Source organism: Oryctolagus cuniculus, chromosome 10, assembly GCF_964237555.1.
Source record: "Oryctolagus cuniculus chromosome 10, mOryCun1.1, whole genome shotgun sequence".
NCBI lineage: Eukaryota > Metazoa > Chordata > Mammalia > Lagomorpha > Leporidae > Oryctolagus > Oryctolagus cuniculus.
In genome coordinates, this window is record NC_091441.1 from 43958943 (window position 1) to 43983242 (window position 24300).

At 39.4% G+C, this 24300-nt stretch overlaps 1 protein-coding gene across 1 annotated transcript in view; it reads right to left on the bottom strand.

Moving 5' to 3' along the window:
- The window catches only part of ASXL3 (ASXL transcriptional regulator 3), a 193984-nt gene that overhangs the window by 166481 nt on the left and 3203 nt on the right, over positions 1-24300 (bottom strand). Inside the window, exon 2 of the mRNA XM_051851307.2 lies at positions 9514-9563. Within this exon, the coding sequence (XP_051707267.2) occupies positions 9514-9563 (50 nt within the window). The remainder of the gene's footprint in view (positions 1-9513; positions 9564-24300) is intronic.

Below are 24300 nucleotides of genomic sequence, written 5' to 3' on the forward strand. Positions count from 1 at the left end.
CTGATAGTTATTATAAAGTCTTTTCTGCAGACTACGATTCTACATACCTTTTGATTCTACCAAACAGCTTTTGCCTTTGAGTGTAACAATTATTTTATAGTAAATGTAAGCCCTGTCCTAAGATGTAAACTTAAAAGGTAATTGCGCTATATAGATTCATAAAATGGGGCCCAGCAAGTCATTCACAAAACACGTTGCTACGTGTTTTTAAACACTGCTGGAGACCAGTCTCCCTTTGTTTCCAGGTTAATGGATCCTTAGCTTCTTTCTTCAACCGTAACATAACATGGTTTGCAGACACCTTCAGCCAACCAATTTTTCTTGGAATATTCTTGGGTTTTCCAATGTCGCTTTTAAAACACACCTTTAAGTATTATACTCATTAAAAACAAATTAGTTAAATAACATTAATAAATAGTCTAACTGTAGCTAATCAAAACACAATAAAGAGAAACTATTAAACCCCTTTTCCATCTCCTGTAGTCACAATACAACTTCATCTGACACGATTTCTTTTTTTTTTTTTTAAATGGCAATCAATCACTTTATTGTTTTGATAAATACGAATGAAATGACATACAATGCAAAATACATGTAAAAACTGAAGAATAGTCTATTTAAAAATTAACATTTATTTGAAAGGCAGAGTTACAGAGAGGCAGAGGCAGAGAGAGAGAGGTCTTTCATCCACAAGTTCAGTCCCCAGATGGCCACAGGCCGCAGCTGTGTTGATCCAAATCCAGGAGCCAGGAACTTCTTCCAGGTCTCCCATGTAGGGGCAGGGGCCCAAGGACCTGGGCCACCCTCCACTGCCCTCCCAGGCACCAGCAGAGACCCGGATCAGAAGTGGAGCAGCCGGGACTCGAACCGGCACTCACATAGGATGCCGGCACCGCAGAGGGCAGCCCTATCCGCTATGCCACAGTGCCAGCCCCTGAAGCATAGTCTATGATCTGCAGACTCTCATGTGGTAGTGACCTTGCTGACATCACTCTGGTTGGCGTGGCTCATGCTCATGAATATATCTGTGTGAAATTGAAGTTCTAATCATTGTATTTGGCATGTAATTCAGTTTTTTTCTCACCAATACATAACACCATTAGATTTTCAACAAGTCCACAAAAAACTTGCAAATTTAAAGTATAACCACTATATTTATAATCGTATTCTACATTTTAAGGTGGGCTCAGGTAGGTAATTCCTGTTGTGGTGTTGCCTGGGGTCACAAATGAGGGTTAATACATGTACTGCCGAAGTGAGCACACGTATGAGGGTTAAGTCATCTGGGGCCTGTACTGGTGCTGGTGCCTTGCAGATGGCTTCACTCATGTGTATGGTGGTTGGCACTATATCTCAGCTGGGTCCTGTGTCTCCAACAGGCAACTCCCAGGCTTCTTCACAAGGTAATTATGTCCAGTAAAGCAAACCTGAGCAAGCAGTTAATTTTTAAAACTTTGTATCATATTTCCTGATGTTCCATAGGCTAAAGCAAGTAAAATGACAAAGCCAACATTGTGACACGATTTCTTTAGCAGCCACCTCACACTGTCAGTCAACTAACTAACTCTTCCAGATTTTTCAACATTTATTTATCAAACTACAGCCACAGTTCTGTGGTATATTTTTCAAACTTACCAAACATAAATACATCTTTGTTCTATGCAATACTGTTCATTTTAATGCCTTTGTGGAGCCTCCAAAAATCTCATTAGTCCAAAACATCTGATTATCCGAGGTGTCAGTACATTCATCCCAGAAATCTCCCCTTGCAGATTGCCACATACCCCAGAAAAAAATATTTTAAGAAAAGACACTGTGATTTCGGGTAACTTTCTTCTTTTTTATTGCAGGTTATTTGCTCAGGCTAACAAGGTTCTTCTGAAATCATGAGTCTGTTGTTCAGTTTTTTTTAGTTGCCCTATTTTATTCTGTGATATACACATTTTTGACAAGCATGATTTTGATGCATTCTGCCAAGTTATTCATGACAGAGCTAAACAAAGCGATGGAAAATAAAGCCATTGTGGCTGCCACTGAGATCGTCTTTCAGATTGATACTGATTACTCAATCAATATACTTAGTCTATAGATGTTCAATCTGCTACAAATTCATTTAATTATACTATCACCCAGTTCATAATTGTCCATCACTTCTAAAAGACCTTAACAATAGATTCATGTCAAACAACTGGCTGAAATTTAGCTCCAACAGACACATCTTCCTGATGAGTAAGTCTAATAATCCTATCAAAAATAAATTAATTTAGTTTGACATGAATTAACTTAGAGAATCCATAATGATTTCCAGGGAACTTCACTTCCATTTCTAAATGGTCACACTCATCTCTTTATAATAATACATTCTAAAATTTTACTGAGAGCTAAAATAAAATTCGACAGATTATGATTCCAAAAAAATTATTTTCTCTTCTTAAAAATAAAGATCAAATACTTATGTGGTAGTTACTCTGCATCAAACATTATTCTCACATGGATATGAGCTCAATCAATCTCCAAAACAGCTATCCTATTACATAGGTCCTAAACTGCCCTCATTTTATAGGTGATGGATGAAATAAGAAAGGCACAGAGGAGGTCATTTAAATGGCCCATGGTTACACAGCTGGAAAGTGGTAGAGCCAAGTACTGAAACTGGGCTATCTGGACATTCACTTTCCTGTTCTCCGTGATTATTCCTACGGCTGTCAACAGCACCTCCTTGTCATATCTGCAATTTCTTTCCATGTCTGTCACTGAGCTCGTATTCTATCATTCCTTATCCTATTCGTAGTCAATATGACTTCTATGTTACTTGCCTTATCACACTTCTTAAAAGAACCCTGAGTTTAAAAGATTCCAATACAATGGAATCTCTCAAAAATGAGAATCATGCCTGATGACAAAGCTGCTGACTCCGCTCTAGAACGCTGTCTTCTTTTCACAGCAGTTAAATGCAGAGGTAATCAGCTAACTCCCGTAACTGAGTGAAAGAAACATGAATTTGTCCGAACACATAAAAGTCTACTATTTCTTTTCTTTTTTTTTCCATTTTTTATTTTTTGACAGGCAGAGTGGACAGTAAGAGAGAGAGACAGAGAGAAAGGTCTCCTTTGCCGTTGGTTCACCCTCCAATGGCCGCAGCGGCCAGCGCGCTGCGGCCAGCGCACCGCGCTAATCCGATGGCAGGAGCCAGGATCCAGGTGCTTTTCCTGGTCTCCCATGTGGGTGCAGGGCCCAAGCACCTGGGCCATCCTCCACTGCACTCCCTGGCCACAGCAGAGAGCTGGCCTGGAAGAGGGGCAACCGGGACAGAATCCGGCGCCCCGACCGGGACTAGAACCCGGTGTGCCGGCGCCGCTAGGTGGAGGATTAGCCTAGTGAGCCGCGGCGCCGGCCAAAAGTCTACTATTTCTAAACTAAGAGAATTGTCTCGTATCAAAATTCACACAGTCACTGAGTGGTAATGGACAATATCCTCAGTGAAGATTCCAGAAAAGTAATATAAAATATATGGAAGCCTTATTGTAGAAACTCAGAAGAATCTAAATATAAGACAAAATATAATTGAGGATATAACATGAAATAATCTATATAGCTAATATTCCTAAAGCTGAGTAAGATTAAACCAAGATATATACTCTGGCAACAACTTGGAATTTACTTGAATTTTACTATTAACTATGGACAGATATATAACTCTGAAAATCAGATTTAAAGACATCAGGATTAACACAATATTATGAAAATTAAGGTGTATGTATTTTTGGCCACATATGGAGTTTAAACTGCTGTCCATACAGAAATGGACAACAGGGATACCTATAGTGAAAGCCAACATTCTCCACACAGTAACATTCTAAGGCAGAAATCAGTGGAGACCCCAAACTTCAGTATCTTGGGAATCCTTACATGGTGCTGTTATTAATAATAGCAGCTAATACTTACATAATTCTAGAAACAATTCTGTAGTAGAAATAGACGAGGCATTTTTCAAAGAACTTCACTTATGTTAACACATATGATTCCACAAGCACCCACTAAGGTAGGTATATTTTTCTTCATTGATGTGAAAACTGAGATATTAATAGACTAATTCACTTCTACCAGGCTATGCCCAAGTATGAAGCAGAACCAGGGCACTTGCATTATGGTGCAGCAGGTTAAACCACCATATGCAACACCTGTATCCCATATACTGGACTGTTGGTTCAGATCGCAGCCACTCTGCTTCCCATCCAGTTTCCTGCTAATGTGCCTGGAAGGCAGTGGAAGATGATCTTACCACCCATGTCAGACACCTAGATGGAGTTCCAAGCCCCTGGCTTTGGCCTGGCCCAGCCCTGGCTACTGCCACCATTTGGGGAGTGAACCAACAGATGTACCATAGCGCAATCTCTCTCTCTCTCTCTCTCTGCCTTTTTAAATAAATAAATAAGTAATCAGAGCTGGGGTTCATATCAGAGCTGCCCAAATAATGTAATATTTTGTTTCAGTTATACACTTAGAGAATCATTTAGCAGTACTATTAAATTATGAAAGATCAAAAGTCCAATTTATAGAATTTATAGAACCTAGTCCCCCTTTGGATCATTTTCCATAGAAATCCACTGCCTACCTACATGATGTAATACTAAAACAACAGACAAGACACAGTCTAAGAGGGAGAGGTTCAATTGGAGACACATGCATACCATAAAACAAAACATGGTAATTACAAAGAATAAGCAAAGGAATAAGAAAATATGTAGTGACGTGGAAGGACACTCATGGAAAACTGATAAGGCAGAATAAGCAATCTAAATAATAATATGTAAGAGGAACTGTATGTTCAAGTGTTTGTGGTATACACAAATACACAGCCATAAAACTCCAGCCACTCACACTCCCATTACAAAAAACAGAGTTAACAACTGTTACCCTGGAGAGGGGCAGAGAAAGAACATTTTGAGAGACTTTCATGTTTTTGAAGGGAATTCTTTCTACATACATCTCTCTTTCTGTGTGTGTGTGTGTGTGTGTGTGTGTATGTGATGTCTCTCTGCCTCTCAAATAAATAAATATTAAAAAATAAGCTGCCAAAGAAAACAAAAATAAATACCCAACAACAGAAACAATTCCATGTCTTACCGTGTAAAGCACAGTGAGGAAAATGAAATACAGGTAGATTGAATGTTTTCCAAAACAAACATTAATCATCATTCAATCTGAGTCAGGAAAATTCTTCAATGTTCTTCCTACAAACTAGTCTGAAATGATACAGTATCCAGATGTTTCTGCCACAAGGAATTAGTTGTAAAATATATCTTTAGATAATCGTATAAAATGACTTTGTTATATGGAATTATTTGATTCTGACCAGTTAAATGTTGAAAAATGACAAAGACAATGCTGCTTATTTTGTCACAGTTAATAATAACTCTCTCCTCCTGACGATAGTTGGACAACACATGCCCTCTTCAATAATACATTGATTTAACAAATATTTACCAAGCACACAAATGCAGCAAAATAAAATACAATGAAACATACCATCAGCACCTCTAGAGACATTAACTATTTCTCTGCAGTCGGGGACTAGAGTAGTGCAAGTGTCTATTTCGAAATAGATTTCACATAAAAGAAAGGGGACTATGCCATTTTATTCATTATGCTAATTAAAGTCTGCACAGAAATAATTCCTGCCTATTCTATTTCCAGGCATTACAATCCAAATCTTACGGTAGTGTTATAATCAGGGTGTGTGTGTGTATGTGTGTGCTTGTTGTGTGCATGTGTATTTGCTTGTTATGTTTCCAGTTCCAAGCACATGGTAGGTATACACTAAAAACCTGCCTCAGAGTGAAAAACAGATAATAAATGATAAGGAGATATAGATGTGCTTAATTTAGCATTTCTCATGCACAAGTCCCTACTCCCTTCTGAACAGCCTTTCCAGTTCCTGATTGAAGGGAACTGTCACATTCTTGTAGATACTGAAAGTTGACTACTAAGGATGGAATGGGGGAACTAATGGAGTTGGCTACAAAAAGATGATAAACCATTGATTTGTCCTGAGTACATAAGCCTAAAACTCAGTTGCTTTCTGATAATGACACCATGTGATTAGGCCCTGGGATTTGCTGGAAGCCATGTTCCCAGCACTGTGGAAGAAATCAGGCTCAAAAAATAAAAGACTACTGTGCAAAGAGAAGTGTAAATAACAGGATCCAAGGCCGGCGCCGTGGCTCAATAGGCTAATCCTCCACCTTGCGGCGCCGGCACACCGGGTTCTAGTCCCGGTCGGGGCGCCGGATTCTGTCCCGGTTGCCCCTCTTCCAGGCCAGCCCTCTGCTGTGGCCAGGGAGTGCAGTGGAGGATGGCCCACGTGCTTGGGCCCTGCACCCCATGGGAGACCAGGAAAAGCACCTGGATCCTGGCTCCTGCCATCGGATCAGCGCGGTGCGCCAGCTGCAGCGGCGGCCATTGGAGGGTGAACCAACGGCAAAGGAAGACCTTTCTCTCTCTGTCTCTCTCTCTCACTGTCCACTCTGCCTGTCAAAAAAAAAAAAAAAAAAAACAGGATCCAGGTCACATTCATTCCTTCTTTCTAGGCATTACTTGAGAACTGTGACTCTCCTGGAAAAGCTTACAGTTAACAGTTACAAGTGAGTCTGTCAATAAATTATCCCATACATTAAATTGGCTACATAAGTAAATGTTCATGGTCCATTCATGTCTTATACTAATTATTAAGTCCATAGTTGGTTCCTTTTACAGGATATTTTACCAAAGGTACAAAATATAGAATAAGGGCTCCTAAGTCATAAGTCAATTCTTTGTGAAGCTAATGCTAAAACTGCTTTTTCATCGCTGGCAACTCGAATTCTTAACAAATCAAAATTCTGAAAATGCAGAACATACTCCTTTGTTAAGTGTGCACTTTGATCCATCCAGAAAAGCTATCGATAATTTTAGTCATAAAAGATATTCACCTAGAATTTAAATTCAGGTGAGTAACAGCTGGGGGGATTCCTAATTCTAAGACTTCCTAAAGAGGAGTAGCATTTTAAAAAATATGAAGAAAGTATCCTAAGATTATGGAGATATATGATCCAGAGAAGATTCCTCTATAGACCAGTAGGCATCTGGGATATGCACTTCCCCAATTCTACCTGGAGTCATGCATAAAATTCTACCATATTGGTTTATACTAAAACTTAAATCAAAGATCTACTATTCTGATTTACTCTACTCAAATGATTGGGATGCAATTACAATATTTGCATCGAAACTTACACTAAATAAAATCTTGGGACAATATTTATGTGTGTGTGTTGCTTAGTACACCAGCCACCTTAATGTTAGGCAAGTTTTGCAACTGCCTCCATCCAATCCTCTTTCTGGTCTTGTTTCTTTAACTATAGAGGATAGAAGGCCATACTTATCAGGGTGAAACACAAGCAGAACTGATTTCAATTAGCCAATATTTGTTGATATGAAACATAGGCTGAATTTCTTTAAGGAAGCAGTGGAGTATTAAAACTTACCTTTGCCTGCGAATCGGATAGTCCCCATTGCTTCTTAGCCTTCTTCAGTTCTGATTTTTTACAGGTTGAGCTCTGTTTAAAACTAGGCTAGGAGCTCCTGATCCCCTAATATTAAAAGGTGAAGTCACAATGAAGAAAAATGGCTAACTGTGATGTGATCAAAATATCTATCTCTTTGAAACAAGGAACACAAAATAAGAATTACCTATTAGTCCACTCTAAATTAGCACTTGCATCGTCTTAGATTTTTTTCCCCAGAGGTTGTCATTTGGCATTATTAAATTATGCCTGAAGATAAATCAGGCCAGATGTTGCTCTCTTACATTCACTCAACACAGACAGTGGGCATTAGGAGCACAAGGAACAAATCTTCCTAATGCAAACTATCTATAGAAAAAGTTTGGAGAGTTGTGTTAACTACCTTGCATTCAGTCTTAATATGCACGTCACACGGTGTAGAAAACACAGAAGAGTGCAAACATCTAGATGACCTACACCCATTCTGTACACATACAAATGTAAAACACATAACTGCAGGTAAAGAGGAAATAGAATAGGAAGAGATTCGGTTTGGGGATCCTAGCAATTCAGAGGAAGCCTTAGCCACAATAATTATAATCAAGTGGCTGCACCTCCACATACAGGCTGACATTTTGCAGATAAGGATTTCACCATGAAAATCATTGTCTTCTGTAGAAAAAAGAATCACATCATAATAAAAAATACAACTGAATATGTAAGGAATTGTGCTGTGTAACTCCATGTCCACCTGAGGAACAGACTGGTAGCAAGTTCCCAGAAATCTCTTGGTTTTGAGTTTTGGCTTATGGCATTGAACAGATCAGGCTGAATACTGATCAACAGATCAGTATATGTTGCTGATCAGTATATCAGTTGCTGAGTGGTTGGACAAACATGGTTCATCTGGTTTATGACACATATGGTCAACATATTCCATGTGGGATGAAAGTCTGCAGGCTTTTTAGTCCAGTTTTCATTTTTGTTTCCATTGCCTATATTAAGGGGTGGGTCTCTCTGGGGAATCTGTCTTCTGTCAGGAGTTTCTGTACACTTATCTAGAGAAGAGTGGAAACTGGTGGGAAACAGCTTGAAGATGGCTTAATCCTCAATGGACAGGAAATGTAGACTGGAATCTTTGAGACAGGCAGGGAAATAGAATCTGTTAGTGGGCGTGCTTCTCAACCAGCACCCACCATGGCCAGAAAACAGAGGGAAGGGTGAGAAGAAGAAAGAAAAGGAAGGAAGAAGGTCAGGTCGTATTATGCATTGGCTCTGTGGGAAATCTGGCAACACCTTTTCAATGAAATACAATGTGTCTTGACTTGGGGACATGAACTCATTTAAAATGTCCAGGTGCTCTTTTCCTATCTCTTCAATTATCATGGAATCAAATCCTTGTTAACAATAATCATCATATTCTGGCTGGTTAGAAATGTTTCCTCCTCAGTAAACAGGAGGAAAATCAATTATTTTATGAGGCAAAAATATAAAAATTGTATCAAGACAGAATAAAAAAATTCCTGTACTGAAAATGCTCTTGTTTACTGGTTTGAAACAACAAAGCACAAATACTAGAAAGGAAGATTTTATAAATCAAAATAATTTAATAGAGAAGAAAAAAGAAACTTAACCTTGTTTGCCTAACCTTCCTCTTAAGCACGTAATTATACACTTGTCCCAGACAGTGGTACATAGTGGTCTGTAATGACAACATCTGTGTTGCCATGGTGACTGCATCTGTGGGGATAGGATGGGATATGCAACAGTGAAAAACCCACCTCAAAACCTCAGTGACTTCAAAGAAATGCTTACTTCTCACTCAGAACTACATGTCCAACTAAGACCCAGGTTAACTGAAATTCCATCTCTGCACAGGCTTCTGTGATCAACACAGCTGGGATAGAAAGATGGTAAATGAAACACTAATTCTTCAAAGTTCCAGGTCAGAGGTAAGAAAACAACTCACATGGTCATGCCTAACTTCAAGGAAGCAAAGAAGTGCGATTCCACATGTCCCTAAGGAGGAAAAAATAGAAGAATCATCCACCAACCTACCAACTATTAAGGAGACACCCAATTGCTTTTTTCAAAGACAGAGAAAGATTTTATTTTAACTTAATAGAAGACAGCAGTTTTTTTTTTTTAACCTCTATAGAATCTATCCAACAGCAAGTTGTATACACAAACACACCTAAGAAAAGTTAGAAGAAAACAATAAATACACTAAGGTCCCACCGATTGTTTCTCCATTATTCATTCTCCTGGATGAACTTTTCATGTTTCTAACATTGTGTTTTGCCCTAAAACTGCCTACCATTAACACCTTACACCGAAAGGATAAGAGATAAAATTTCATGACAAGATGAAGTGAGTAGGGTTGGCCAATTAAGAGATCATTGTCCTCTAAAGCGTTTACATTTTAAATAAAAGATGTGTCTAATGTTCACAAATGTATTTTCAACTATGGAGTGGGGCTTAGGGAAATACTGAATTATGAAAAGAAAAAAGCATGGCCGGCGCTGTGGTTCACTTGGCTAATCCTCTGCCTGCGGCGCCAGAACCCGGACACCCCGGGTTCTAGTCCCAGTTGGGGCACCGGATTCTGTCCCGGTTGCTCCTCTTCCAGTCCATCTCTCTGCTGTGGCCCAGAAGGGCAGCAGAGGATGCCCCAAGTGCTTGGGCCCTGCACCCACATGGGAGACCAGGAGGAAGCACCTGGTTCCTGGCTTTGGATCGGTGCAGCGCGCTGGCCATAGTGGCCATTGGGTGGTGAACCAACGGAAAGGAAGACCTTTCTCTCTGTCTCTCTCTCTCTCACTGTCTAACTCTGTTTCTCAAAAAAAAAAAAAAAAAAAAAAAAAAAAAAAAAAAAAAAAAAAAAGAAAGGAAGGAAAGGAAAGGAAAGGAAAGGAAAAGAAAAGAAAAGAAAAGAAAAGAAAAGAAAAGAAAAGAAAAGAAAAGAATTTACACATTGGCTTTTATTTCTCCTGCTGTCAGTCTGCCCATTCCTATTTAGTCAATGGCCCTTGTTCTGCCAAATCAGCACATAAGAAGTGACAAGACAGATATACAAAAAATTGGAGAAAGCAGGAAAAAAAGAAAACATTTTTGTTTATGAGTAATGTCTTTACTTCTTATTTTCTCTTTCAAGATCCTAGTGGGTCTGAACTAAATGTGTGTGTCTTTTTGTACACAAGAGAACCTCTACCCTGTGAACATGAATAGTCACCCACTGTCAGTACCACTCACCCCCTTCTGAGCTGAAATGCTGTGGGTAAACTTCCAGAAAGCCCAGGAAAAGGGTTTGAAGAGGCAAAGAAGAGAAAGAAATCTTCTGAGAATGATATTTGAGTCATTTGGACTTTTGGTGAGAGGAAATGCTGTCATAAAAAAATCATAAATAAGAAATGGCAGCAATAACACCACAAAAATCCACAGGATTTTACATGAAGTAAGGAGTCATTATCTGATGCTGGCCTTGTCTCAATTTTCAGAGGAATTAGTGGGGAGTCACTCTAATGGGAAGAAAAGTTTGCTCTCTTCTGTTAAGTGGACATCCTCTCTAAGGGTCATAATCAAGTCAGGACTCTTGGTATTTTAGACAGTGAATAAGAATATCTGCATGCTTCCCAAAGTAAATTATTTATGGGTACCTAAAATACCTGGAAGCATCATGTAGAAATATGTATGTTAGCATGTTAAGACTTAAATAGTACTTAAACCCTGAGCTATGCTAAATTATGTTATAAATATTACAGGGAGACTATTCATATAAAACCATAAAGAAACCAGTCTGTGGGAGACATGGAACAGAAATCATCCATGATAACTTCTGTCCTCTAAATTAGGAAAGTTAAGTTTCAATAGAAACAGACCAAAGAAATAATTAAACTCTCTGCCACACTACCTTGCCTTAAATTTCTTTTCAGCCGGCGCCGTGGCTCAATAGGCTAATCCTCCACCTTGCGGCGCCGGCACACCGGGTTCTAGTCCCGGTTGGGGCGCCGGATTCTGTCCCGGTTGCCCCTCTTCCAGGCCAGCTCTCTGCTATGGCCAGGGAGTGCAGTGGAGGATGGCCCAGGTGCTTGGGCCCTGCACCCCATGGGAGACCAGGAAAAGCACCTGGCTCCTGGCTCCTGCCAGGATCAGCGCGGTGCGCCGGCTGCAGCGGCGGCCATTGGAGGGTGAACCAGCGGCAAAGGAAGACCTTTCTCTCTCTGTCTCTCTCTCACTGTCCACTCTGCCTGTCAAAAAAAAAAAAAAAAAAAAAAAAAAAAAAAAAAAAAAAAAAAAAAAAATTTCTTTTCAATGTAAAACAAATATCAAAAAATAACACTAGAAATAATGAATGAGAAAGTACCTACAAGAGAACACTTACAGTCTAGAGCTCTGAAGTCAGGCAGACAAGAGTTTGAATCATTCCTCTGCCTTCACTAGGTGAGCAAGTTAATTCACCCTCTAGTAGCAAAAGCAGTGACATTTATCATTTGTTTCCCCTACAAACTTCCATCTGGCTTATACTGGTGCTTTGGTGTAATTTTCCTCTGCTCCATGTGAGACTGTGTGGCAATCAATAGTGTCACCTGACCTTGACTTGCTTCTGGCACAAGAGTGGGCATATTATTCAGGTAAAGACTAGGTGAAGTCTTCCCTGGGGCTGGCATCAAAAGAAAAATGAGAAACAAGGCAGGCATTTGGTGTAGCCATTAACATTCCACACTGGAGTGCCTGAATGCAAGTCTCAGCTCTGACTCCAGACTCTAGCTTCTTGCTAATGTGCACCCTGGGAATGCATCAGTTGATGTTATGTCTCAAGTAGTTGGGTCCTTGGCACCCACATAAGAGACCTGGATGTACTTTTTAATTCCTGGCTCTAGGTTGACCCAGCCCTGGCTGTTGTGAGCATTTGGAGAGTGAACCAGTAAATGGCATAATCCCCTCCCTCTGTCTGCTTGCCTTTCAAATAAATAAAAAGAAAGAAAAATTTTAAATAAAATAAAGAAAAAAACTTTAATGAGAGATAAATAAAGATATTCTCTTTATATTGGAGTGGCTAAGTTTGTAGAAGACAGGTCTGTGATGTCCATAAATATCACATCTTCTCCATGGTTTGGATAGAACCCTGTCTGTAGGGTTCCCCTGAACACAGGCTTCTGAATGGTTTGGCCAATAGGAGGTATCAACTAGAGATCAGAGGATGAAAGGAGGTAGGAGCCAGAATTGTCATATCCTTGCAGTAATGAAGGCTGACAGTGGGGGCCTGTGGTGTGGCTCAGTGGGTTAACGTCCTGGCCTGAAGTGCCAGCATCCTATATGGGCGCTGCTGTGAGACCTGGCTGCTCCACTTCCAATCCAGCTCTCTGCTGTGGCCTGGGAAAGCAGTGGAAGATGGCCCAAGTCCTTGGGCCCCTGCACCCACGTGGGAGACCTGGAAGAAGCTCCTGGCTCCTGGCTTCGGATCAGATTGGCGCAGCTCCAGCCGTTGCGGCCATCTGGCAAGTGAACCATCAAATGGAAAACCTCTCTATCTCTCTGCCTCTCCTCTCTCTGTATAACTCTGACTTTCAAATAAATAAATAAAAATCAAAAAAAAAAAAAAAAGAAGGATGACCATGGCTGTGTTCCCTTACTCAAGGCCACATTTTCGGCAGCCCTCACCTATAGTCCCAACCCACATCATTGCAGTAAGAAAAAAAAAAGAAAAGACAAAATGTAGAAAAAGCCAACATTTTGATGAGAATTTCTGAATTTAGACATTGACTTACAACTGAATTCCACGTCTGGATTTCTCAGTTACATGACACTTTTCTCAAACTAGTTTGAGTTAAATTTATTTCACTTACAACTGAGAGAAAAATCAATAGACAGACACTCTAAATCTCAAGTTCATAATCTGAAAAATGTGGATAGTATTATAAAATGTCTTCTAGGTTTACTCATAAGATTAAGCAATGTAATGTGTAACAAGTTTAATTCAATGCAAGAAATGTAAGTACCAAGTATAAGCTCCTATTAGCTATTAATATTAATTAATGATAAATGCATTACTATAATTTATTGCTGGTAATACTTTATCATAATTCATACATTGAGTTTATTGCATCATAGGATCACTATTCTCTCAAAAGGAGGCTATTGCAGTAAGCTTATGAATATTTTACTTAACATGTATAAAGGAGATTATTTACTCTGCAAGCATTTCTAATCCATGTTGTAATCAATGCAGTAGATACTTCTATTTATTTAGCAGTCAGAGCAAGCCTTTACAGACATCATTGTACCCAATTCAAATCAGACCCACAAGATGATCACTTTTTGATATCTATATTTCTAAAACAGTGTGCAGCTTTAAATTTACAGAAGAGATTTTCATTTGAGCCCTAAGGGTTTTTTTTAAGCTAATTATGCAAAGGTCAAGATTTATATCTTATATCATTCACATGGCACCTAACATATTAATGGCAGGAGCTGAATATTTTTCCAGTGCCATTAATTATTATGACTATCAAATTATTATCTCAATGAAATAAAGGGTGCCACTTGGGGGCTGAACAGAGACACACTTTCAAAACGTGTAAGATATTTTATGGATTCTTGGAAAATCGGATCCTTTTTCTAGGCTTCACAGTCACAATTCAGCAATGACACAGAAATGAATCAAGAAGACATCACTTTTATAGAGAAGTGTGCCTCCATTTCTACAGATCTTTATAAAGGTTTTAGATGTGGCTGTACCAGCTCCTCTGAAGAATCTGTGGATTTATTCATTGGATTCAGTGACAATGAATTTAATATGAGACGGGCCACTATGCACTATTATGTTAGGAAACAATTACAAACAAGAAAGTAAACAGAAAACTACAACATAGCATCACAACTACAAAGTCTTTTGGGAACATAGCGAAGTTCTTCAAAGGAAGTTGACCATCTGAAGAAAACACAGGAATTTACCAGATTAGAAGAAGGGTAGAGGTGGAGAGAGGGGATTTTACAAAAAGAAGAAGCAACATGCACAAAGTCACATGATAATATGGATAAGCATCATAAATTCAGTTACTAATTGTTCTTTTTTTTTTTTTTTTTTTTTTTTTTTGACAGGCAGAGTGGACAGTGAGAGAGAGAGACAGAGAGAAAGGTCCTCCTCTGCCGTTGGTTCACCCTCCAATGGCCGCCGCAGCCGGCGTGCTGCGGCCGGCGCACCGCACCGATTCGATGGCAGGAGCCAGGCACCCCTCCTGGTCTCCCATGGGGTGCAGGGCCCAAGGACCTGGGCCATCCTCCACTGCACTCCCCGGCCACAGCAGAGAGCTGGCCTGGAAGAGGGGCAACCGGGACAGAATCCGGTGCCCCGACCAGACCAGAACCCGGTGTGCCGGCGCCGCATGGCGGAGGATTAGCCTAGTGAGCTGCGGCGCTGGCCCCTAATTGTTCTTTAATGTGGCTGAAGTGTAGAATGCCAGGACAACAGAATCAAGAAACACACACACAGAAAACAGACTTAAAGGACCTGAAATGTAGGAACTCTACTCTTGGAAAAATGGGAAACTATTAAAAGAGGCTATTTTTAAGATTTATTTACTTATTTGAAATATAGAGATAGAGACCCAAGGAGAGGGAGAGACAAAGAGAGAGATTGATCTTCCATCTGCTGGATCACCCCCAAAATGGCTACAACAGCAGGGACTGGGCCAGGCTGAAGCCAGGAGCCTCCTCTGGGTCTTCCATGTGGGGCAGGGGACCAAGGACCTGGGCCATCCTCCACTGCTTTTCCAGGTGCATTAGCAGGGAAGCTGGACTGGAAGTGGAGAGGTCAGACTCAAACCAGTGCCTATAAGGAATGCCAGCACTAAGGCAGCACCTCAATCCTCTGGGCTACAGTATTGGCCCCAAAAGTGGGTATTCTTTAAAGAGCTAATTTATATCTGTCAGATTTACCTTCCATCCTTCTCTACTAAGTTTTGTGTCCCACTAGGCTGATGTTTATGAACTAGGAACTCCTCAACAGAGTCCCCCTTAACACTGACTTCTGAATGGTCTGGTCAATAGGAGGTATCAACTGGAGATAAGAAGATGGAAGGAAGGAGGGGCCAGAATTATAATATCCATTCCTGGCAGCAATGAAGGATGACAGTGTCTGTGTTCCCCTACCTAATGCCACAATTTCCATTCGGCAGCCCTCACCTATAGTCATGATCCACATCATTGCAATAACCACTCCCACTCTTCAAGTCTGAAGATGGGTAACCACCTCTTGCAGTGTTAGCCTTGGTTTGCATCACTACCCTTTGCTCTTTTCCTTTATTGTATCCTGACTGTATTTGTTACCCCTTTAAGATAATGCAATCTGCTTCCTTGAAGAACTAAGTCATACTCAAGAAGGTACCATGAATCGGTTTTATTTTTAAATAAGTGGTCATAATTGTAGTAAGATTAATTCTGAATGGAGGCAAATCTAGACCCTGGAAAACTAGCAAAGTTGTAGCAATTCAATGAGAAGATGGAAACTATCAGAATTAACTAGTATATCATCAGAAACTGTACTAAGTATATTTTGTGCATGATTGTTTTAACATCCCAACCACTCTTGAAGGTAGATATTATTTTTTAAAATATACAATGGAACTAAAATGGAAAGATATTAAATAATTCGTCCACAAACACATACTAAATGGCATTTGGACTCAAATGGAAATCTGACTTTTAGGTTCTTTATTAACCTGTTTTCATAACCCATGTATTATCTGGATTAAAGTAAAGGGTAACAAAGATGGCCATAAGTGCAGATTTTAAAGATAAGGATTTCAAGAGTTGAAATGGAGATAATACCAGCAGAACCCAGTGATTTACTAGATGTAAGGGAAAAAAATAGAAGAAAATGTTAATGGTAAGAGGTTTTGCAGATGAAAAGAGAGTTTGTAAAGATGGTGGCTTCTTTCACTGAGAGATGAACACACTTCTTGGGAACAAAAGGGGTAGGGAAGACATGAGGCATTCTGCTTGAACCTTGTGGACTTCACTGTTTCTGTGAAGATGCAAATAGAGATATTCTCACTACAGGAAATGAAGAAGCCATAGGCATTTTTTCATCACTTCCTGACAACTAAGGTACAGACTTGGGACCGAGAGTTTGCCAACTAGGTAATTAAGCCTGTGAATCTGAATCCTGAACACAGGCTGTGAAGACAGCTAATTATGACACATTCACTGTACATCTGCAGCAACAGTAAAATCCCAGGTCAGCACTGAGTCCCAGTGGCAACCATCACCAGTAGTAGTGGCACCCACAAAACCAGTCCAACTAGACTACTATAGCATGACCCTATCTGTGTGTTTTTACTGCCTAAACCACAGTATCCCTGACTATTCATTAAGCCTGGTTCTAAGATGATTATATGGACTGCTTTTAGTCTCCAATAACAATAATAAAAGCTCCTTTTCTAGGTAAGTTAGCAGGAGTTGTTTTCTAATGTTCACAACCCACAATCCTGATTGATAAAGACAACACATTCATCACTGTATCCTTCTCAGAATTGAGAGAGCTTTTTCACTGTTCTTTTATCATTTCTAATCCATAAACTAGACATGTTAGATTTACTAGATATTATGAGGACTGAGGATATTTTAAAGAATTCATGGTCTGGTTGTAGATACAATGCAATACCAAAGTACCATAGTACAACATAATTCACACTCTAATCATAATACGCCAATCAGGTATATGCTAAGCACCAAGAGAATAGGACAAATCTACCCACAAACATAAAGACAGCATAACAACTGTGAAACTTCAAAGATGAAGAGAACATGTAACAACTGTCAGATACAAAAGGCATATTACTTCTTAAAGAGTAACAATGAAACTCACAGTAACCAGAACTCACAATCACTGAGGCATGGACATAATGAAGAAACTCTTGGGAAGGCCAAAGGATTTAAAAAATGTACAAACAGGCTTTTATAACCAGCTAAGTTATCATTCAAAGGTGAATGCAACACAGAATCTCTTAATGTTTTCCTACATTTTTCTACTTTTTAAAATGAAAGAAATGATGAGCTTTGTGATGAGATCTCCCTTTGAATCATAACCAACTTATCTGGGGCTAATGCTTGAAAAAGCTACTTGGGACCACTTCTGCACTTGATAATGACTGAATTCAGAGCCTCATAAACAAGAGGATAAAGAGGCTTCCAGGAGAAATACAATAAGGAAATGAGCAAAGGAAGGATTTCAGAAGGCATAGATGACAGAAGAGGATGTGAAAATCTGCCTTCCCTTTTCTATATCTTATCATTTAATTTGAGTATCTTGAAATTTCAAAGAGGAGGGCACATGTTAGATATACAAAGACTAAGAGTGTTTACCACTCAGTGACTTTCACATTAAAAAAATAAAGCTGTTTAACACAGCAATTTAGAAAGAGGAGTCTGAGACAAGAAAAAAAGTGTAGCACTGAAGTTGACAAAATGCTAATAAATTTAATCAATTTACTAATGTTAAAAATTAACTATTTGTGCTCAAGCAGAATAGAAAATAAACTGAAGGTTATAGAACTTTCTACACAATGAGAGGGTTGACATGGTATTTAATGTGTGTAATATATTACATGTTCTATATTATTGGGGAAAAATCATACATCACTTTTCTTTTTATTTTAAAGTATTGTTAATATCAAAAAGGGTTCTCATGACCTGTTGGCTTTTAGCTTAAAGGTAATTGTGAAAGTTTTTAAGCAGAAGAATGATTCAGTAATATCAGGTCCCTTCTAGAAAGATAAATACAGCTTTGGTAACTAAGATTTAGAAAAGAGATTAGAGACAAAAACTATTTGGAAGGTCAGAACTAGTCAAAATGTAGTGGATGAGAAGATGAGTTGCATGTGGGCTGTATTTAGAAGACAGAACTTACCACCACTGTCCAGGAACATCACAGTTATTTACACAGAGATAAGTCCCTCTGTGACATGAACACTTTCTTCTTTGTGTGCCCAATGCATGATACATTTGTGGGCAACACTCAATAAATGTTTAAATGAACTGGATACATTTATCTACCCAGAAGACATAAGCAATAGAAATTGTTAATATAAATGTAAAGTTCAGGGAAAAGACAGGGTGGTGTCCTCATTCTGGGAGACTGCCACTCCGGTGAGAGGGACTGCCCAGTGAGGAGGGGGCAGGCAGAGCCCAGAACACTATCAACTGTAAAGGAGCCACTGAGAAAGGGGGGAGGGGCATTCAAGTGATTAACAGAGAGCTAAGGGAAGAGAACAAGGATAGGAGAGAAGCTGGGTAAACATTTAATTGCACATCTAAGACTGATTTAAAAGAGACAAGAAATTAACTGAAAAGTACTTTGGGAAGGCATTATGGCAACTTCTGATTGGAAGATTTTGAAAATCACAACATTTTTTAGGGGTGGGCATTGTGCTGAAGTGTTAAGCCACCTGCGACACTGGCATCCCTTATCAGAGTGCAGGTTCGAGTCCCAGTTGTTCTGCTTCTGATCCAGCTCCCTTCCAATGCACCTGAAAAAGCTGTGGAAGAAGGTCCAAGTCCTTGGGCCCCTGCCACCTTTGTGGGAGATTCAAATGGAGTTCTTGGCCCAGCATTACCTGTTGTGGCCATTTGCAGATTTAACTAGAAGATGGAAGATTGACTGCTCCTTCATTTCTCTCTCTCTCTCTCTCTGCCTTTCAATTAAATTCACTAGTTAAAAACCATTTTAAAGGAGGGTGATCTGCTTACAAGTACTTTTTAAAACAAAGAGTTTACCTGTTGCATGTGCATATGAGTAGGGATTGGGAGAATGGAAGGTCATAAATATCCCAGACAGCGACTTAGTGCTGTGGCTAAATCAGCAATGTTTTAATAGATATACAAATGAAATATGCAGTCACTTATTTCTGAAATTAAGAAAAACTCAGAATACACAACCAACTCCCTATATTATTACTCTCTGTTAATGAGCAGAAAAATAAGCCCAACCATCCATTCTCAATTTCTTACTCACTGAAATTGTTTAAATACTTTCTAATACATAATGAAATCCTAGAAACGCAATCTGTCTTCTGAATCAGGTGAACAGTCTGCTTTATGCCTTCTTTAAGATATAAGTATGAGTGGTTATTGATTTCTTGATTTATTCAGAAATCAGCCATTGTGTAACCATCTCATAAAGAATGGAATACTTGCCAGAATAACACCATCTTTGGAATTATTTTAAAAATCATAATCTAGTTTTTCCTGCACTAATTTATGTTAAAGATATGCAAAATGAATCCATGGTGAATAACTGTATCATACATCAAATTATACATGTATATATTTAGAAGAATGTTCTAATTTCTAAGCTTGTCCACTAAGTATAAATTGCACTGCCTTGGAGAATTCCTCGGGTTCTAAAAGTTCCACTAGAGCTCAGGTCTTGGATGTCATTTAAGTTATATATTTCAGCTATTAAAATCAGTGTTCTGACAGGCCCTTTGGCTCCAACCCCGGGGCACAAATTTGCCTTAAAATGGCATAAGAATGTGTCAGAAGGCTATATGTCAATCAGCCAAGAGAAATGCCTATTCCCAATTTAGTCTTCTCAGTTGCTGACATTAAAACCAGCAACAGTTAATTGTTACCACTTTAAGTGGGAAGACAGAGGGAAGAGAAGAGGTAAGTGTCTAAGTTCAGGCTGATAAAGCTGTTAATTGCTACCCTTTCATGTAGACTTGTTTAATAATGAAAACAATGAGGCTAATCATATAATGTTTCTATTTGTTCCCCAAGGGCTCTTCAGGGAAAGTTTCAGCCAGGGCTAGATCTCCACAGCTACCAACTGTGCAGGGACAAAAGCAGAACAATCAAGGCACTCAGTGCTGGCAAAGCTGACACTGGTTCTATACAGGGGCCCCTCCTCCCAGCCCTATCAGGAAAGAGCCAGGATCTGCCACTAACAAGCTCTAGGGGGAAGAGTTAAAAATGTCCAGTAAGAAGAGGAATAACCTCATGCAGAATTTTGAGAGGGAGGGAGAGGAAGAAAAGAGGGAGAGAGGAAGGGGGACAGGGAGAGGGAGAGAGAGAGCCCTCCTTCTGAAAGGCAAGGGAGAAACCTGATCTAGGTTTGGATACTCCTTATGCCTCCCTGGAACAAATACGTTTTGCTCTCTAATCATGGAGAAGAGAGGAGAGAGATGAGGAAAAGAGGAGAAAGAGGAGAAGGAGGAGAGGAGAAGAAGGGAGGAGAGAAGGCATAGGAGAGAGAAGAAATAGATGTTGCCTCAGGCCTGTTTCTGATGGACAGGCTGATGATATCTGGAATGTGGTTAAACCACCCTCAGAAGTAGTTACTGAGATCATCCTGGTTACTGATCTCAAAGGGGACTTTAGGGAACAAATGGAGGGTTCTTAGAGGTTTTGTACAAACGCAGCCTATATTACTTACAGAATTTTACTTGGCCTCAATTGATAAAGGACAAGAACACAACAAAGTTGTTTTCTTTGTCTTCAAATTCTTGAGTACCAACTAACAGAAGCAATCAGACACTCCATTCCCCAGCCCTACCACCATACAAACACTGATTTTATTTTTGGTTTCTCCGTAAGTGTTTTTTAAATTTTTCTACTATCTCTTGCCCCCAACATCCCTGTGCTAAAACTCACTGCCTTAAAAGTACTTTCAAATCCATCTTCAATCTAATAACAATTGGACTTCCAATTTCATCATAGTGTCTACCCCTAGGTCTTCTGATACCGCTAGACTCATTTGCTTGCTGCCACCTGAACCTACCCTCTTCCTTGACACACCACCTTTACCCATGGAGTTCTCTTTCAGAACACTCTCCTAGCCTCACCTGTTTCAAGTCAGTCATGTTTCAAAGCCAAATCAAGTTTCCCCTAATCCATTAGGCATTCCACAATCACCACAGCTTCTCCCTTCTGTCGTTCTGTAAAGGAGCACCTGCTTGATCATTCACGTGTCGCCTACAGATGGGTGTCTGTGCACTCATCCTCCACCTCTTGCTCCTCCACTGAACTTTCTACTCTTTAAGGATATATCTGCATACCCACGCCAGCATTTGAACCACATATATAGAGGATTGAAAAATGCTTAGGGGCTATATTTCACACTTTCAGTGCATTTCCATGAAGTTTAAAAACAATCACATTATTGAATATTGAATTTAATTCCATTTACCGATTAGCTTTTTGGTGGTGAAATTCTCTTAGAAATACAATTCTTTGAGTCTAAATGCCCATTGTAGAGCAAGAAAATAGTCTATTTCTGACATACAAGGAATTATCTGCTATCAAAGAATTTGCTGAAGTAGAGAAAGATTTATAACAATGAATTCAGGGGCTGCTGTTCTGGCCTAGCAGATAAAGTTGTCACCTGCAAAACCAGCATGCCATTTGGGCATGGGTAGGTGCTTGTTCAAGTCCTGGCTGCCCCAATTCCAATCCAGCTCTCTGCTAATGGCCTGGAAAAAGCAGCAGAAGTTATCCCAAGTGTTTGGGCCCTATTTATTCTGACAGAGTTACAGGGGGTTGGAGGAGAGAGGTATCTTCCATCTGCTGGTTCACTCCCCAGATGGCTACAACAGCCAGGAGCTTCATCTGGGTCTCCCACGTGGATACAGAGCCCAAGCATTTAGGACATCTTCCACTTGTTTCCCAGGTGCATTAGCAGGGAGCTCGATCACAAGTGGAGTAGCCAGTACTCAAAAAGGCACCCACCTATATGGAATGCTGGTGTTGGCAGGCCACAGCTTAACCTGCTACACCACAACTCGAGCCCCACAAATAAATCTTTAAAAGAAACAAAACAATTATTTCTTCAAGTTCACTTTCATGTCAGCAGGAAATAAAAAAATTAACAAATGAATCACTGGGCCTGACCTCACATGATTCATTATTTCAAAACATTTTACTTCACCTTGGAATTCATTTTCTTTTTTAGTAGACTTAGAGATCACCAAACTCTTTCTATCTTTCCAACTGAGAGATGGAAATTTAGGTTCCATGTTTGAAAAAAGAGATAGTGTTATGTGTAGATTACAGCTGAGTCAAACCAATTGAAGGGTAAGTGACTGGAAATAAAACTACATTTGGAAAAATATATTTGCCACACTCCTAAGCCAATAAGCCCTGTCACAACTCCACTCATGTGTACGTCGGGGGTGACCCCAAATCACAAGTCAACATTTTCTCAGATGTTAAGGAGGCCTGATCATAACCTACAGTCTAAGCACCATGAGCAAAAGGACAAAATGCCAGAAGCAGGACCAATCGACAGTCTCCCCATCTCCATGCTCATCTTTCCTGAAAAACTATACTTATTCTTAAGATACCAAAGCAAAAGGCAAGGCAAGCAATGAATTGATGTCTATTTCAATAGCAACCATTCTCAGTGGTTTTATTTTGTGGAAACTCTAATAGTTTATTTAGAATGTAATGCATTATGCAAAACAATCTTCACTGTGCAAAAGATTCATGCAGATTTCCTTTAATTAATAAACACCTTAGTTAATTTTTAATATAGTATGTTTTCTTAAATTTCAACGAACTTAAATCCTTTACTAATATTGTGTGGCATAAAGGTACATGTGCTTGTTTTCTTAGAACAATGAGGTAAACTTGTCTTTTAAGAAAAAATTTCCCTAAAGGTCACCTTGAACTACCAAAAAAAAAAAAAAAAAAAAACCAGCAACAACCGCAACAAACTGATATTCATTATCTATGTGAATGTATCTAAACTACAAGTAAATGAATCAGTTCTATTTTCCAAGAACAAAGTTATTGAAATTGTTAAGATTGATTTTCAGGTGCCACTGAGACTAAACAAAGATTGTTAAGGAACAAAATAAATAGAAGGAAACTCAGGAAACAAATTAATACATTGAGTGGGATCTTAAAAGCAGCACTCCCTACAGAACAAAGTGAGGAAACTATCAAAAAGCACTTCTCAAAGCAACAACATTTTTGCATGTCAAAAAAGAGAATTAACCTAGAATAAATATATAAATAACAGTATGTTCTGTGTTAAGCCAGTAACAAAGAAACCCCTTAGTGCAGTAAAACAAAGTCCTGTCAAATCCCCATTTTTTACAAAGAAGCATGAAGATCCTTTCACAATGGTTTAAACTGTATTTATAGTAACAGAGTGAAGACTTGAGATAAAAGTCAAAAGGATTAAAGTCAAAGCCCCAGCTCGACATGAGTTATGGTTTTGATTTTTATTCTTATTGTGGTCTACAAATATTAAGACAGAAGATACTTCCATGTGATTGTGGGATCCTCTGAGACTCTACAACCTTAGAAGAGCAGATAAAACGATGAAAATGCATCTGGTTTGGGAGCAGACTCCATATTAAATGGCAATGCGCAAAGTAACAACTATAACTGCAGAAGGCAGAGGGGGAGGGGAGGAGGCTAAAGGCTGAAATGTCTGCAACTGATGCAGGGCAGAAAGAAAAAAAAAAAAAACAGGGGAAAATGTGGCATTGCTGTTTTTAAAGAGCAGGCTGTTAATAATCACTGCATTCCTGAAAGCACAGGCGAACTGTACCACCATTCCTTCTTTCACATGCTGAGCAAGCCCACCAGACACAAGAATTACGTACTTCAGTTAAGAAAATGGTACAGCTTGATAGATACATCTATATCTAAAACAAAATATCTGGAGTTGCCACTCAGAGTTAATAGATTTGGAGACCACATACTTTCCTCACAAAGAAAGAAAACAAAAATTCTGTTGTCGGCTGAA